Here is a 19,247-nt window from a genome sequence, read left to right on the forward strand (position 1 = left end):
ACAGCACTGTATTGAAGTGATACTGTTCCATCAAGACACTTAGTCATTAATCAACCAGTCATCTGCCAACCCATCATCTGCCAACCAAGCCTCAACCAATTAATCCTCAGCCAACTAGGGAGAAATCAAGTGATCATGAACGAATCAGGTGTGAACCAAACAAGCATGAGCCAGCCAAGCACAAGCATACTTGGTATGAGTCAACTGGACATGAACCAACCAAGTATAAGCCTATATGACATGAACCAACTGGGCTTGAAACAACCAGGCATGAGCCAACATGGCAAGAGGCAACCAGGCATAAACCAACTTGGCACGAAACAATCAGGCAGGCAACAACCATCTGTTAGCCAATCAAGCACATGGCAACCTGGTAGGAGCCAATCAAGTGGAAGCCAACTAGGTATGAGGCCACTAGGCAACAGCCAATCAGATACAAGTCAAGCAGACATGCAGCAAATAGGCACGAGACAATCAGGAACAAGCCAAACAGGCATGAACCAACCAAGCACAAGTCAACCATGCACATGGCAACCAGGCCTGAGACAACTAGGCTCAAGACAATCAGGCATGTGGCAACCAGATAGGAACCAACTAGTCTCGAGTCAAGATGGCACGAGGCAACCAGGCACAAGCCAATCAAGTATGAGCCAAGCAGGCATAAGCCAACTATGCAGGTGTCAGCCAGGCATGTGGCAACCAGGCCCAAATCGTCCAGGCCTGAGCCAACCAGGCCTAAGTCAACTAAGCAGGAGCCAACCAGACCTGAGCCAATCAGGGTCGAGTCAACCAGGCAGTAGCCAATCAAATGTCATCCAACCATACAGAAGTCTATCAGGCACGAGGCAACCAAGTATGAATTCTTTCCGAATAAGACCTGCAGAAGCTGGAGATTGCTCCGAAATTTTGCACCTGATTAAAGTAAGCCCATCTCTCCTTATTACATGGCACTTCATGGCATTAGTTTGGGGCTGAAACAGAGTAAAACCTAGTCTGGGTTTGAATCCTGACTCTGCTAATTATGACCCGTGTACATAACCTTTTGGACATTTACTTGAAATGTACCCCACATCTTTATAATAAAAATAAAAAAAAATAAAAAATCTTCATTTTCCACATCTAAAATTAAGATTATAGTAATATCTATCTCAAAAGGTTGTTGTAATGATTCAATAACATAAAATGATTACACATAAATTGTTTGGCATATAGTAGGGGGTTCAAAAAGTCATGGGTGAACCAATTCATGGAGATTTTAGGGACTAAATATGTTGTCTCTTCTGGGGAAATTTTGACTTCAAAAGAGGATTTTAGAGAAAAGAAATGCTTACTTTAAACCAATGACCAATCAATGATATAGTTTCAGGTATTAATGGAGAAGATTTGGTGTAGGGAGTCTTACTGCTTTTAAGACCACACCTACTTGCAGAAATTGATGATTCATTGCCTAGAAAATATTCATGTACAACAAATTTTCCATAGAACTCTTTGACCCCTGAAGCCCATCCACAGACAGCCCTCAGGAGTTCAATGAGTTGTGGTTTAAAATTTCTCATTTGAATGTTTAATAGCTCCCCTGGAACTCACTATAGTTCAGTAAAAGAAGCAAACAATCTAATCGCCATGGTTACCGTGCTGAAAAGTTCTATAGCACTGAGGGCAATCATTTATGTAATACACAATCTAACCAATTCCATAAAAAGATCCGTATAAAAGCAGTAACCCAGATTCTTTATGGAGTAAATATGTGGCTGGAACAAAGTACAGATTATGCTTATGGAAACTTTATAAAAGTTTTGTATGAAAATGTTTCCATCTCCTCACTAATATAACTAACTCTTATCTAAATCAGGCCAAGCTTGTGTTCCCTTTGGAGAATGTGTTTCAATGGCCAAAATAAAATACTTTTAGTTTTCTAGTGAAATACATCTGTTGAAGTGGTGCTAGGTCTGGTTACAGATTTGGGTTGTCTATCCTTCCATGACTTCCATTCTATTCTATTTCTACAAGTTCTCATATTATTTCTCCAAGTAGCATTAATCTGCATGATTAGATTATCAATCAAAATACTATGACCAATAGGTTAGTTATTCCAGATCCACATTTTTCCAGGTGGTAGAAAGTAGTAATAAATAATTTTTTGTAGCTCCAGTGCCTGGTACCTTATTGGCAACTGATAAATTTATGATTAAATGATAATGAATCTACCTGGACAAACATAGTTTTCTTACCTTTTCATACAATGCCTATTGCCATCATTAAAGGAATAATACTTCACTAGACTCCATTTCAATACCTGGTATTTGTGGAGTTCTTGACCACATTTACTTTTTAATTTGCCACATGTACCTGAAAGTTCACCAGAAGTTTTTTGGAAGTAATTTTAAAGTATTCATTGTAGAAAAATAATACTTACTCTGCCTCACAGAGTATGTATATGTGTAGTGATTAATTAGTTTTGAGTTTTATGGTCTTCTCAATAATATATGTTCATTTGTCCTAATATGTGTTCATTGCTAAGTTTGAAAATTATTCATTAGAGTTTGCCATCATAGTAATTCCTTAGCTGAATATATTTCAGGTTTTATTTACCTTCCTACCACTGAAATTCTTCCAATTATTCTTTGTATGCAATTTTTATACTACTCTTAATCACCACATGATAGCATTAATTGGGGATCTAGTTATTTCACAGTTAGGCAGTCAGCCATCATAGTAATTCCTTAGCTGAATATATTTCAGGTTTTATTTACCTTCCTACCACTGAAATTCTTCTAATTATTCTTTGTATGCAATTTTTATACTACTCTTAATCACCACATGATAGCATTAAGTGGGGATCTAGTTATTTCACAGTTAGGCAGTCATAATATCTTCTTACCAACTTTCCATCTAAAGCTTTTTATTGTGGTGATTCTCAAAGTGTGGTTTGGGACTATTGGAGATTCTTAGATGAGTGCTCCTAGTATTAAATATTTAACTTTTGTTCATGTACAAACATTGAATGCATGTGAGGGGAAGGCCATATACTAAGTACTATAAAGAATATAAGGATTATATTATCTTCTCTTAAGGAACTTACACTGTCTTAGGGGAGATATAGACATAAATAATTAGTACCCTCCCTGCTCAATCCATTCTCTATACAGCAGCCAAAATGCTTAAAACTTCATTTGGCTTCTGGATGCATTGAGAATAAAATCCAAACTTCTTATCAAGGCTTATCATAATGTGACCCTTGCTGTCTTCCTTATATATTTAAAAAACTTTTTTCCATATGCAATTCTAGTCGAAATTTCCAAATTTTTACATGAAATAATAAAAAAATAAATTAAAAAAAGAGTAATGAGGGGAGACAATACCTACCAGATACTATAAAGCTGTAAGTAATCAAAAATACCATGGTGACCAGTACAGAGATAGATCAATGGGACAGAATGGAGAGTACAGAAATTCTCTTAAGCATGCAGTCAGTTGGCCCTCTGTATCCATGGGTTCTGCATCCGTGCATTCAACCAACCACGGATCAAAAATATTTTTTAAAATTGTGTCTGTACTGAACATGTACAGACTTTTTTCTTGTAATTAGTCCCTAAACAATACAGTATAACAGCTATTTACATAGCATTTACATTGTATTAGGTATTATAAGTAGCCTACAGATGATTTAAAGTATATGGGAGGATGTGCATAGGATATATGCAAATACTATACCATGTAACATCAGGGACTTGAACAACTTCAGATTTTGGTATCTGAGGGGAAATGAGGGTCCCGGAACTAATACCCCACAGATACCAAGGAATGACTGTATATGAGAATATAATATATTTTAAAAGGGGAATTTAGAGTCAGTGAATACGAGATAGGTTATTCAATAAATGTTGTTGGCACAATGAGGGGGAGATAAAGGTGAACTTCTACTCCAAAAAATCCAAACAAATCAATTATCAATATTAAGAACTTAAAAGGAAAACAAGCATGAATTAACATTTACATAACCTTTCCAAGCAAGAGATATAAAACACGAAGGAAAGAATTAATTTGAACACATAAAAAATTGACATAGTAAAAGCCACATTTTAAAAAGTCTACAGTTTTAACTGGCAAAAACATCTCACAGGCAAACTATGACAAACTTTTCTGTAAAGTCCATGAGCTGTATAATACATAAACTTTATGACATCTACCTTAATGTTCACAAACCCTTTTTTTGCTTTACTTCTCAGTTTGTGGTTGTATTTAAGGCTAGTTACCTGGACAATTGACCTTCATATGAATGAGATATCAACATAGTCAATCTCTCTATCTAACACACACACACACACACACACACACACACACACACACACACACACACACACACGCTTATATAATTTTGCTGTATTGCTGTTCTAGATTTCAAGTTTCTAGATGACTGGGATTAAGTCTGACTCACTTTTAACACTGGCCAGGAGATCTTATATCAATAAGTGTCCAATAAAAATTTCATGACTATTATATTAAGAATTCATTACCAAATGATAAACTGAAGTTTTTCTCTACTTTGACAGGAATTGGCTGCCTGTGAAAACAGGCTAGATGCAGTGAAGTTAACAGCAATTGGTAAGGTGTTTTGTGGCATTTTTGGAGCAAGAAAAAGAAACACACAGTATTAATTGTACTTATATATGTGGAAGCTGCTGTTCTCGGTACATAAAGATGATGCCATTAATAGCATTTACATGCATAGGACATACATTTGATAGCTTTGTTAGTGCTCCACTACTTTATATTTCCCCATTTTTTAGAATGAAATTGACATTTAACAGCTCTTACACCTTCACAGCTGAAATAGGCTTCAACTGGTTTTCGGAATGTAGAATGAGAAGTGTTATTGGTCAAAAAAGTATAATTTAACACCCAGTATGTTGGTAGTCGCTTGATAGGGTGAAATGAATAAAAGCAAAATGATTTAAAATATTTTCAAAGTATTTACTACATTTTGATAGCCAGCAATATTAATGGGATAAACCAGTGATTTATGATGGAATAAAACTTTTCAGGCAGTAAATATGAAGGCTAAGAGAAAAGATGATTAAAATATATAAAATTTCAAATGACAAAGACTAACTAAAGTGTTATTTACTAAAAATTAGAAGAGTATGATGAAGAGCAACTCTTTGAAGGTGAATACTTCAGAATGCATGTAATACACTGAAAACATTCTACCAAGAAGATAAATGCATTCACTATAATACTGGGAGACAGACTCAGAAGGAAGTTAGGGGATGTTTTGTGGGGTCTTTTTTGCCATGCCCTAACAAACTTAGTGCTTTGGTCAGAAGTAGAACCCTGAGCTTCACTGATCATGGATCAACCACCTGTGAGCATGCTTACACTTGATAACTAACACCATCAGAATGTTAACTAAATAGAAATTTTGTTGATCTACAAGAAGCAGTAAAAAATATAAAGTTGAAAATAATGAACACTCTATGAAAGCAGTACTCAAACTAAAAACTAAAGCAGTACTACAGGTTGAGCATTTCTAATAAAAAAATCTGAAATGCTTCAAAATCTGAAAGTTTTTTTTGTCTGTGTTTGTATGTATATGTGTGCACATGTGCGCATGCACTAACATGACACTCAAAGGAAATGCTCACTGGAGCATTACAGATTTCAGATTAGGGATGCTCAGCCAGTAAATATATAATGCACATATTCAAAAATTACAAAATTCAAAACACTTCTGGTCCCAAACATTTTGAATAAGGGATACTCAAGCTGTACTATTTTGAGTTAATGCCCCTACATTATTACAATGTAGTTAGAAAAATACTACTCAGGGTAATGTGTAACAATTAATTTTAAACAACACATCGGCTGGGTGCAGCAGATCATGCCTGTAATCCCAGCACTTTGGGAGGCCAAGGTGGGAGAATCACTTGAGGCCAGGAGTTTGAGACCAGTCTGGGAAACACAACGAGACCTTGTCTCTACAAAAGAAGCAAACCAATCAAAAACACAAAATACTTTGCTATACTCCAGCTTTCTGCCTTAGGACTTCAGTATATCTTTGGATTGCAGTAATTTCATAATATCCTCAGTTCTGTTTCTAGCTTTAAAAGTCCTTGTGTACTTACGTAAAGGCAGGTAAAACACTCAATATTTTCTTTACTCTTACCTATTACTGTAAACTTAAAAAAATTTATAACATATAATTCAGTAGCATTAAACACATCAATTTTTGTGAAACTATTACCACTATCTATCTCCAGAACTTTTCATCACTCCAAACTGAAACTCTGTAACCACTAAACATAATTCCCCATTGCTGAACTCCCTTACCCCAGCCTCCGGTAACTACTATTCTATTTTCTGTCTCAACAAATTTGCCTATTCTACCTTATATGACTGGAAACATATAATATCTGTCCTTGTGTTTCTGGCTTATTTCACATAGTATAATGTTTTCAAGGTTCATCCAAGTTGTGACCTATATATGAATTTCATTCATTTTTAATGCTAAATAATATTCCATTGTATGTACATAAACACATTTTGCTTATCCATTCATCCATTGATGTAAGTCTGAATTGTTTCCACATTTTGGTTATTGTGAATAATGCATCTATGAAACATTGGTGTACAAGTATATGTATGAGTTCATGCTTTCTTGGGCACCTTTTCATGTGCCTATTGGCCCTCTGTATATTTTGAGAACTGTTCATTTATGCCCATTTTTGAATTGGGATGTTTAGTTTTTTGTTGAGTTGTAGGAGTTCTTTATATAATATATTCTATTAATCTCTTATCAGATATGATTTTCAAATATTTTCTCTCATTCTGCAGGTTATCTTTTTACTCTCTTGATAGTGTCCTTTCAAACACAAAAGTTTTCAATTTTGATTAAGTCCAATTTATCTATTTTTGTGGTTGTTATTTTCTGTGATTTTGGTGTCATATCCAAGAAATCATTGCCAAATCTAATGTCTTAAAGATTTTCCATGTTTTCTTCAAGGAGTTTTATAAAACTCCTTTTTAGCACTTATGTTCAGGTCTTTGATCTATTTTGAGTTAAATTTTGTATACAGTGTGAAGTAAGTGTCTGACTTCACTATTTTGCATATGAATATTTCATTTTCCCAGCACCATTTGTTGAAAAGAGAATCCTTTTCTCATCATTGGTATTCATACCCTTGTCAGAAATCAATTGATCAGACATGTGAATGTTTATATTTGAGCTATTTGGTTCCATTGGGCTATGTGTCTGTCCTGTTGTCACTACTGTACTGCTTTAATTACTGTAGCCTTGTAATAAGTTTCAAAGTCAGTAAGTGTGAGACCAACTTTATTCTTTTTTCATGATTGTTTTGGCTATTTGGGTTCCCTTGGAATGCGATATGAACTTGAGAATCAGCTTTTCTATTTCTGTGAAAAAGGCTGTTGGAATTTTAATACAGATCACATTAAATATGAAAGTCATTTTGGGTGGTACTGCATTGACATCATAAAAATGTCTTCCTCGTTTTTTTTTTTTCTTTTTGAGTTGGAGTCTCACTCTGTCACCCAGACTGGAGTGCAGTGGCTGCTCTGGGCCACTGCAGCCTCGACCCACTGGGCTCCGGCGATCCTTCTGCCTCAGCCTTCCAAGTAGCTGGAAATACAGGCATGCGCTACCACACCTGGCTAATTTTTTATTTATTGTAGAGACAAGGTCTTGCCAAGTTGCCCAGGCGGGTCTCAAACCCACGGGTTCAGCCAATCCACTTACCTCGGCCTCCCAAAGTGCTGGGATTACAGGCTGAGCCACCGAGCCTGGCTAAAATGTCTTCCTATCTATGAACATGGAATATCTTTAAATTTATTTAGGTCTTTTTTCAGCAATGTTTTGTAGTTTTCAGTATATAAGCCTTTCACCTCCTTGATTAGATGTATTCCTAGGTATTTAATTCTTTTAGGGACTATTATAAATGAAACTACTTTCTTAGTTTGCTTTTCTGGTCTGTTCTTTGCTGTTTTATAGAAACGCAAGTTATCTTTGATTGTTGATCTTGTATTCTGCAACCTTGCTGATTATTAGTTGATTAGATCTATTAGCTTTTGCTTGGATGCTTTGGGATGTTCTCTTTGTAGGATCATGTGATCTATAGGTAGTTTTACTTTTCCTTTCTAATATGGATGCCTTTTCTTTCTTTTTCTTTCCTAATAGTTCTGGCCATAACTTCCAGTACAATGTTGAATAGTAGTGGTGAAAGTGGGCATCTTTGTCTTGTACTGGATCTTTGGGGAAATATTTTCAGTCATTCACCATGGAGCCTGATGTGGATTTTTCATAAGTATATTGTACCATGTGGAGGAATTTCCCTCTATTCCCAATGTTAGGAGAGTTTTTATCATGGAAGAGTGTTGCATTTTTGTAAGATGGCTTTTCAGCATCCATCGAGATGATGATGTGTGTTTTTTCACTTTTGTTCCATTAATAGGATGTATTACATTTATTTTCTTATGTTGGCCTGCCCTTATATTCCTGGGATAGAGCAAACTTGGTCATGGTGAATAATCCTTTTAATATGCCATTAGGTTCCACTTGATAATATGTTGTTGAGAATTTCTATATTATTAAGGAATATTAGGCTATGATCGTCTTCTAATGTCTTTAACTGCCTTTGGTAATGCTGGCCTCACAGAATTATTTTTTTTTTTTTTTTTTTTTTGAGTTGGAGTCTCACTCTGTGGTCCAGACTGGAGTGCAGTGGCCGCTCCCGGCCACCGCAGCCTCGGCCTGCTGGGCTCCAGCGATCCTTCCGCCTCAGCCTTCCTAGTAGCCGGAATTACAGGCATGCACCACCACACCCAGCTGATTTTTTGATTTATTGTAGAGATGAGGTCTCACTGCCCAGGCGGGTCTCGAACCCGCGGGCTCAGGCAATTCACTCACCTCAGCCTCCCAAAGGCGCGGGATTACAGGCTGAGCCACCGAGCCCGGCTAGAATTATTTTTAAAGTGCCCCCTCTGCATTCCTTGGAAAGGGTTTGAAAAAGAGTGGTGTTAACTCTTCTGTAAATGTTTAGTAGAATTCACAATGAAGTTATTTGGTGCCTTATTTTTCTTTATTGGGAGATTTTTTTATTACTGACTCAAATTGTTATTATAGGTCTGTTAAGCTTTTCTTTCTCCTTGAGTAGGTTTAGGTAATTTGTATGTTTCAAAAAAATTGTCCATGTCCTAAAAGTTACCTAATTTGTTGGTATATAAATCAAATATTTTCTTTTTTTTTTTTTTTTTTTTTTTTTGAGTTGGAGTCTCACTGTCACCCAGACTGGAGTGCAGTGGCTGCTCCCAGCTACTGCAGCCTTGGCCTGCTGGGTTCTGGCGATCCTTCCACCTCAGCCTTCCAAGTAGCTGGAACTACAGGTGCACGCTACGACGCCTGGCTATTTTTTTTTATTTATTTATTGTAGAGATGAGGTCTCGCCTGCCCAGGAGGGTCTCGAACCCACGGGCTCAGCCAATCCACTCACCTCAGCCTCCCAAAGGCGCGGGATTACAGGCTGAGCCACCGAGCCCAGCCAAATATTTTCTTATACTCCCTTTTATTGTAAGGTTGGTAGCAATGTCCCCACTCTCACTTTTCTGCTAATATTTGTATCTTTTCTTTTCTTTGTCTAAGTTGTCAATTTTGTTGATCTTTCCAAGTAACTAGCTTTCATTGATTTTTCTCTATGTTTTCCTATCCTGTACTGCTCTAATATTTACTATCAGTTTCTTTCTTCAAGCTGTGGGCTTGGTTTGCTTTTCTTTTTCTAGTTCCTTAAGGTGTAAGGTTAGGCTTTGAGAACTTCTTTTTTTACATGTAGACATTTACAGTTATAAACATCCCTTTGAGCGCTTTCACTGCATCTCATAAGGTTTCATTTGCTGTGTTTTAATTTTTACTCATCTCTAAATATTTTAATTTTCCATATAATTTTCCCATTGACCTACTGGTTGTTTTTAAGTGTGTTGTTTAATTTCCACATATTTGTGAATTTCTGTTTTTTTCTCCTGTTGTCAATTCCTAGTATCATTCCATTGTGATTGAAAAAGATACTTTATATGATTTCAATCTTTTAAAATGTATTGATACTTGGTATTTAGGCTAACATATGATCTACCCTGGAGAATGTTCCATAGACACTTGAGAAAAATGTGTATTCTGTTGGAGTTGGGTAGAGTGTTCTGTAAATATCTGTTAAGTACAACTGGTCCATAGTGTTGTTCAAGTCATTGATCTTCTGTTTGGTGGGTCTATCTATTATTGAAAGTGGGATATTAAAGTCTCCTGCTATTATTGTATTGCTGTGTATTTTTACCTTCAATTCTCTCAATGTTTGCTTCATATATTTTGGAGTTATGATATTCAGTGCATATATGTTTATAAATGCTATAGCTTTGCGAATTAACTCTTTTGTGATTACATATTGTAATTTATCTCATGTAACAGTTTCTGAAATATCTTTCTCTTTCAGTTTGTTTTCAACCTGTTGGTGTCTTTGAATCTAGAGTATGTCAGTATGCTTGTAGACACCATATAGTTGAATCATATTTCAAAAATCCATTCTGCCTATCTGTGTTTTGGTTGGAGTGCTTAATCCATTTGCATTTAAAGCAATTACTGATAAGGAGGGACTCATCTCCATCATTTTTATGTTTGCTTTCTATATGCCTTACAGTTTTTGGTTGTCCCTAAATTCTTCCATTAGTACATTATTTTGTGTTTTGTTGATTTTTGTAGTTAAACATTTTGATTCACTTCTTATTTCCTTATGTGAATATCCCATAGATTGTTTTGTGGTTACCATGGGAATTACATTTGACAGTTATAACAATCTGATTTGAAATTAAAACAACTTAATTTCAATGGCATACGAAACTCTTCTACACAGCTCTGCTCCTCCTTTCTGTTATTGATATCAATTTCTTTATACATTGTGTGCCCAGTAACATACATTCCTAATTATTCTTCTGCATTTGTCTTTTAAACAACACAGAAAACAAGAAACAAAGGCATAGTCTCTTTTGGTATACATGGAAAATTGGTTCCAGGATACACCATGTATTCCAAAATTTGTGCATACTCAAGTCTCACAGTCAGCTCTGCTGAAGCCATGTATACAAAAGACCCATCTTCTGTATATGCAGGTTTCACATCCTACAGATGCTATATTTTTTGTCTGTTTGGTTGGGGAAAATCCATGTATAAGTGAACATCTGCAGTTTAAACCTATGTTGTTCAAGGATTGCATAAACAAAATTATAATAGTAACTTATAACTGCCAATATATTTGCCTTTACCAGAGATTTTTATTTCTACATAAAACATTGAGTTACTGTTTAGCTTTCTTTCATTTCAATGTGAAGGACTCTTTTAGCGTTTCTTGCAAGGTCTAGTGGTAATAAACTTTCTCAGTGTTTTTTTATTTTTTATTTTTGGGGGGACGGTGCCTGGAAATGGTTAATTTCTCCCTTATTTTTGAAGGTCAGTTTTGGTGAATACAAAATTCCTAGTTGACAATTATTTATTTATTTTTCTCCTCTGCACTTTCAAAATATGTCTACTGCTTTTTGAGCAAGGTTTCTGATGAGAAATTGGACAATAATCTAATTGAAGATCTCTTATATATGGCAGGTTGCTTCTCTTTTGCTGCTTTAAGATTCTTTGTCTTTTGACATCTTGATTATAATGTGTCTTGGTGTGAATTTCGTTGGGTTTATCGTAGTTTATTGTATTTCTTGGATCTGTAGCTTCATGTCTTGCATAAAATTTGTAAAGTTTTCAGCTATTATTTTGTCAAATATTCTTTCTCCTTATTTATCTCTTCATCTCCTGGGAGTCCCACAAAGTGTGGTTCTCCACTTGATGGTGATAGTGTTGCACAGATACCTCAGGTTCTATTCACTTTTTCGTTTTTTCTTGTTTTTCACAATGATTTCACTAGTCCTATCTTTATTGATTCTTTTGCTTGTGCAAATATGCTTTGGAACCCCATCTAGTACATGCATTTTTTTGTTCCATTTCAGCCATTGTACTTTTAAGCTTCAGAATTTGGGGGAAAGGATTCCTTTTTATAATTTCTATCTACTTACATTCTTATTCTGCTCATACATCTTTTTTCCTGTATTTGTTTCTGTCTTCCATTAGCTCTTTGAGCACCTTTAACACAGTTATTTCAAAATCTTTGTCTATAAGTACTACATCTGCATTTTGTATATTTTGCTAATTTATTTTATTCTTTTGAATGGGCCATAGCTTGTTTCTTTTTGATTTGTTGAAAATTGGACATTTGAATCTTACAATGTGGTAATTCTGGAAATCAGATTCTTCTGTTGCCCCAGGATTTATTTTCTTTTTCCATTCTGAATACTGTTGGATGTCTCTGTGTCAGGGACCAGCCTGAGTTGAAAGCTTAATGTGTTCTCAGATCTTTTCTAAGTCTGTGTCTTTCTCTGGTCATGAATGGTGGCTTTCTAAACTTCCTGGCATATGTGTTCTTTTTTTTAAATGTCTACCCAAACAGAGAAGGTTCTTTAAATCTCCTGGAAGCTACGTCAGGTGGTGGAGATTAGAACAATGACAGCCTCCAATTCTTCACCTCAGTAATCAGAGCAACAGTCTACAGTTAGGACACAGAACTCCAACATTTTGAGGACAAGATCCTTATCACTTACTCTTCCTCCAGCAAACTGCTCCAGAAATACAGGTTACTGTCCCAACAGTTGCCTGCCATGGGATTGGGGTAGGTGAGGGCATGGTAACCACAACCTAACTGATAGCTAAATTTGACACAAATGAACTGTAATTTACCAATCGCATTGCCTCATGGAAGTTGCAAGTGTTCAGATAAACTCTACAATTCCAAAATATTCACTTCAGTTTCTGCCAGTACAATTACTATTCAGGTGGATAGACAAATTACTGGTGCTTCATATTCACCATCTTCCCTCTCTCTGCTGTAAACTTTCTGACAGATTATATATTAACTGATATTTCAGATTTACTCAGGGATGGCTTTGGGGACAATCCCCTTTTCTACTGCCTGATTGCAGAAGGAAACAATCAACAAAAACCACCAGGTAAATCTTTCTTCTATTTAATCTGGAGTATATTTTCTCTATCCTGAAAACAAAGTAGAGTTATATAGCATAAAAAAATGACCATTAAGCAGAAAAGACTATTATGTATACATAAACCTAGTTTTTATTTTTCCAAGAAAATGTGTGGTATGTACCTATGTTTATATGAGAGAGGACCCCCAAAAAACTGAAATTTATTTATAAAAAACTGTATATTTATTCCCACATTTAAATTTCAGTCACCTTCCAAGTACTCTGTTTGATACAATACCCCTATTGAGACACTTTTTCCACTCAGCAAAACAGTTTTTGAACTTGTCAATTTAACCCCAGTAAGAATGGCCATCATTAATAAAACAAACAACAACAGATGCTGGCAAGGACGTGGAGAAAAAGGAACACTTCTACACTGCTGGTGGGAATGCAAACTAGTGCAACCTCTTTGGAAGACAGTGTGGCAATTTCTGAAAGAACTAGAACTTGACTGTCCATATGATGCAGCAATTCCTCTATTGGGAATATACCCGGAGGAACTCAAATCATTCTACAAAAAAGATACCTGCACGCATATGTTTGTTGCAGCTCTACTCACAATAATAAAAACATGGAACCAACCATGCTGCCCATCGAAGCTGGACTGGATAAAAAACATGTGGTGTATACACAATGGAATATTATGCAGTCATAAAGAACGACAAACATATGGACTTCGAAACAACTTGGATGGATTTAGAGTCGATCATACTCAGTGATCTATCACAGAAACAAACAACAGAGTACCATATGTTCTCACTAATAAGGAGACCTTGAACAATTATCATAATACTATAAGAAAGGGATTGGCAGTAGTGGAAAACTGCCAGGGGATGGGGGGTGGGAGAGGCATTTGAAGGAAGCTGCTAGGTGAGGAGGAGCACACCTCATTAATAAGTGTACCTGTATAATCAACATTTGTATACCTAACCCTGAGTTGTACTCCACATCTTTAAAATAAATAAATAAATAAATACATAAATAAATAAATGTAAAAACAAACAAACTTATCTATTTTGTTGCCATTTAGTGCATCTGCTGTTTTTGTTGTTGTTGTTTTGGTTTTGTTTTGTTTTACTTCTTTCACTTCAGCAACACATTTTCCTTTGAGGACTTTTTTCATTCAGGGAAACAATAAAAAAGTCAATCTAGGTGAAATCAGGTAAATAGGGAGGGTGGGGCATGGGACCATGCCGTTTTTGCTCAAAAACTGAACACTCAGTATGGTATGGGTGGGTGTGCTCGTAAATCAGCCATCATGAAATGGGCAAACACTTTGAAAGAATCTCTAAAAAACAAATTCACTAAAGCTAAACGCAGCCTCTCACAATAATGCTAGCTGGTACATTGATGCCAACATGTTCCTAGAATATATAACAGATGGGGGAAGCTTGTACTACAAGGGTCATGCCCTCAAAAAAATAATTCTGTGTTTTCCTGGGTCTCCCTTGTACAGGTGTTAAAAAATTTTGGAAGAAAATATACCACATTGTAAAAATGAAGGCTTATCTCTTAAAGGTTGTATTATAGGGGGATTAAACCTATATTACACATTTCTGTATTGTTATTTTGTCCAGTGAGCATTTATTACTTTATAATAGTTAAAAAAACAGCAAATATATTCCATTTGGGGGTAAAGAACTTTCTAGGATGCAAAACACTAACATGATTGTGTCTTTCCTTCTCTCTTCTCAGGCAAAGTGACTGTCGGATTTGCCATGTACCACTTTACGTATGACCCCTGGGTTGGCAAGTTACTTTACCTAGAGGACTTTTATGTCATACAAGCTTACCAAGGTGAAACTACAATTATAATATTACTCATAATATGCTGAAAATTAAGATGACATATTTTTGAGAGTAGAGATAGGGCTTTATTATAAATACGGTATTTAAGTTAGTTTGTGACTCATTTGTATTTCATGAGCCTGATCACTATCCTAGTTATTCCTGCATGTGACGAAGACTCAATCACAGGTTAGAAAAATATTTTCTTATCAGTTTCCATCAAGGTTTGAATAAACCAAGCTATCATAACTATACTTTTATCTTTTAAAATGCCTTTATATTTTAGGTTAGTTTTCAGTAGAAATGCATAAGAAATATACCTTGCTATAAGACAATAGTGACAGAGACTAATTTCTTCTTCGTTGATCTTTAAAATAAACCCAAACTATTTTCTGTAACCTTTGACACCACATTCCAATTAGGAAAAAGGGATATGAAAAGCATTCATAAGTTGTTTTTCCACAAGCTATTAAGAATATATAACAACCAAATACAGTGTTTTATATTTTATTTCTCTGAAACTAAAGCAAATAACTAGTTAAGCAAAATTTGCAATTTTAATTTTACATTATCTATTTAAAAGGTCTAGGTATTGGAGCTGCAATGCTGAAGATACTAAGTCAGGTACATATTGCAATTAATGTGGATATTCTATTTATTATCCTTTTTTCATCAAATATAATTTAACAGGTCATAAATAATTAAGCTCACCGTTTGAACATAACCCCAAAATATACTTTAAATTTTTATCCAAATCAAACTGGATTTTCAAACCAGATACTCATATAGATTACTACAAAATACATTTAATTACAAATCCCACAACCACACTATACACCTTTATTGCCATCAAGCAAAAGTAAGCATAAGGGAAATTAGTAGCAATTTTATCCATAAGACAGGTCTACAGTATAAATATGAATATAAAAGCAAGATTTTTTGTTGTATTTTGGAAATATATATGAGCACATGTAATTTTAGGTAAAATTTTTTTTATGGAATAAAAATTTTGCAAATCAGTTTGGGGCTTTTAAAGACAGAGGTTTTAAAAATTATAACAGTGGGGCTTTTTTCTTTTCATAGCTATAGAGTAGTCCAAAAGTATTGGAAGTATTTTACTCATATAGTGTCTTACATATAATAGACCCTCAATAAATGTGTTAATAAAGACTATATTTGCCAAATAAAAATAATCTTTGCTTGTTTGTTTTTAAACAGATAGCCCTCAGAAACCAATGTAACTGCATGCACTTTCTAGTCGTCATTTGGAATCAGGCTTCTGTTGAATATTATACTTGTCGAGGGGCTTCAGATCTTTCCTCTGAGGAGGGCTGGCATCTATTCAGATTTAACAGAGAAGAACTCATAGACATGGCAAGGGAAGAATGAAAGAGGCCTTGTAAAAACTTATCCCAACATATCTTCCAACATTTGAATGTCACCTGAGTCTAACAGCAGTTTGACTTCTAATGTTGTACAATACAGCAAGTGATCAATACATCTTTGTTTGAGATCTTTTACTTTAAAATGTATTTTGCAGATCCCATCATCTCTCCATGATCCAAATTAATATACTAATGGCTAGTAACAATGGCGATAATCTAAAAGAGCAGATAATTGAAAAATCACTGGGCTATTTATTTTTACCTACCATATTTTGTCAAATTTAAGATGGTTATTGTTCAAATTTTAACATTTCTGAAATTGGGATAAGTGTATTGATTGGCAACAGTTTTTTTTTTTTTTTCTTAAAGGTATATGATATGTCTTGTTAGATTTGATGACATAAATATATGTTAGAATATAATCAGATCTGAGGTTTAAAAAAATCATTTCAAATACTGGAGATAAATTCTGAAGAGCTTTACTTATTAAAAACTGGCAAATGAACTGCTTCCCCATCTTGAGCTTACACACCACTGCCTCCCTGACGTCATCGCAAAACTACATTACATCTCTGGATATCTGTAGCACCTTGGTTGTACTTATCTTAGGGCAGATACCACATATAACACTGTTTTTTTATGTTTTTTTTCTTTCCTAGTAGAGTATAAGCCCTTTGATAGAATTATAATTATTTCTGTATCCTGTGCTGCAATCATCATGACAGAACTATGCAGCAGGCATTTCTTGGGCATAGAAGCTACATAAAAATGATTCAGCTATACTCACAAGAGGCCTTGCCTGTGAGAAAATAATTATTTAAAAAGTATGCAAGCTGCCATATTCATAAATACCAAGTAAGTTCAAGGGAATCTAGAGGAGAGAACATTTAAATTCTACCTTGGAGAATTGAGAAAGGTTACATTGGAATTGGATTTGAATGACAAGTAGGAAGTTAGAATGCGGAGCAGGATGTGACAGAAGAGCATTCTAAGAGGAGACACATATGCAGAGAAAAAGAGGCAATAAAGAGCAAAGCATGTTCAGGAAACAAATGGTATTTCATAAATACAATATAGCATACATTGGCAGTAGGGTGGGTAAGTAGAGAGAAAATAGGACTCAACAGTAAGCTGGGATCACATATTAAGGGCCTTGCATATCAAACTAGGGAGTTTTGATTTGACTCTGCAGGCAATGATTAGCCACTATAGATTTTAGAAAGATAACTTCATTATAGCTGTGAGAAAGACAACTATGTCATCATAATGGCATAAGGGGTTAGAAGAATAGGGTAGCAAACACTGTATGCTAGTTTAAACTCAACACCTGATCCCAATCCTTTACCCCTTGCCTTCCTTATCACAGGAAAAAAATTGATTTCCCTATCTTCCTTGAGTGCATAGCTATCTGACAAGTTCTGATTGGGATATACTCAGAAGTCTTCTGAGGAGAGTCTAAGAAAGTATTTACTTTTCCAATAAAAGGAGGTGAGAAATATGTGGGACACATTTTGCTCTGCCCCTTTCTTCTTTGAACCTGTATGTGTTCCCTGAAGGTACAGCAGCCACCCTGTAACAATAAGTGACAGACCAGAATGCTACAGCGAACAGAATGAAAAGTAAAGAAGTCTAGGTCCTTGATGGCACCAATGAGCCACTGTCTCAACCCTGTACTGCCTGATCCACGCTTTAAATAGACCCTTATTTATGTAAGCTACTATTAGCTGGTTTACTGTTACTTACAAGTAGAATAAATGAAGTGATAGAGAGCAAGGCTGATAGTGAGCAAATTAGTCAGAAGGCTACTATAATAACCCAGGAAAATGATGACGATTTGAACAAGAGTAATGATAGAATTAGAGAAGGTAGACTATATGTAAGAAATGATAAATAAGGAGAGGAGGGTAAAGACAATTTTGTTTTAGGCATATTGACACTGGGATATCTATGGCATATTCAGTGAATGTAAGTAATAAATTAGAAGTGCAGGTCTACAGAACTAGAGAAATATGAGTGTTGAAAATGTGAATAATAATGACATATATACTGGTGGCTGGAGCCAGTAAAGTCTGTTAAATGAAAATGAAAGAGCATTATAAAATAAGAAAAAAAGGACTAGGGTTGAAACTTGAGCAGCTTTGGCATTTAAGGGATTCAGAGCAAGAGAAGAAGAATGAAAAATAATAAGAGAAGCAGGAATAAAAGAAAGCAAAGGAAGGAGTGAGTTTCAAGGAGGGAGTGGTGAAGAGCCAATGATTACATAAAAATGCAAGCAGGATGTCAAAAGTTAGAGAGGAATTGAAAGTAGGAAAGTAACAAAGGGACAATAATTACTTTTTAAAAAAAGTATGGCAATAACAGGAAGGAGACAGAAAAGACAGCTAGAGGGAATAAGCAGAATTAAGGAAAGCATTTTGCTAATGTTGCTTTAGGACAGAGAAGACCTGAAGCTATTTAGAGATTGAGAAAAAGAAACTATTGAGCAGAGAGGTCAAGGACTGAAGATTAAACAGGATGGAACAGGTTAATGGAAAACATGGGAGGGAATGAAATCAGGAACACAAAGAGAAGCATTAGTCTTAGAAAAGCATGGCTGAAAAGACATAAGTCTTGAAGGTAGATGGAAAAAAGTTGGGAATGATCGTGCCTAATAAGTTATGCATTTATTTTCTTCTATGAAATAGGAGGCACAGTCAATTTGGGCAGTTATAAGGTACCTGAGGAAAATAAAAGGCTTATAATACCTCTTATGGAGAACAGAATAGTAAACCATCTAGGAACCAGAAGAATTGCTAAATGGTACTAGGGGACTCCTGTAGATTATGACCCTCTTAAATAGTCAGAGATGTGATTAGACGTGTAAAAGGAATTGGCATTAATAAACAAAAAGACAAAGCCAAGCCCAGGTGTCATAATATATGGATAATTTATTCCAGCTCTAGG

At 35.4% G+C, this 19,247-nt stretch overlaps 1 protein-coding gene across 1 annotated transcript; it reads left to right on the top strand.

The window, feature by feature from the left end:
- Window positions 1-405: 405 nt before the first annotated feature.
- SATL1 (spermidine/spermine N1-acetyl transferase like 1) lies at window positions 406-16,379 on the top strand. The gene is made up of 6 exons (XM_008073426.2): window positions 406-921; window positions 4,554-4,605; window positions 13,018-13,098; window positions 14,827-14,928; window positions 15,503-15,543; window positions 16,138-16,379. Exons 1-6 carry the CDS (start codon window positions 406-408, stop codon window positions 16,306-16,308), a joined length of 963 nt encoding a protein of 320 aa, XP_008071617.2. The 3' UTR covers window positions 16,309-16,379.
- The last annotated feature ends 2,868 nt before the right edge of the window (window positions 16,380-19,247 follow it).

The sequence above is a fragment of the Carlito syrichta genome, unplaced genomic scaffold (genome assembly GCF_000164805.1).
Source record: "Carlito syrichta isolate Samal-C Ts95f unplaced genomic scaffold, Tarsius_syrichta-2.0.1 Scaffold315839, whole genome shotgun sequence".
NCBI lineage: Eukaryota > Metazoa > Chordata > Mammalia > Primates > Tarsiidae > Carlito > Carlito syrichta.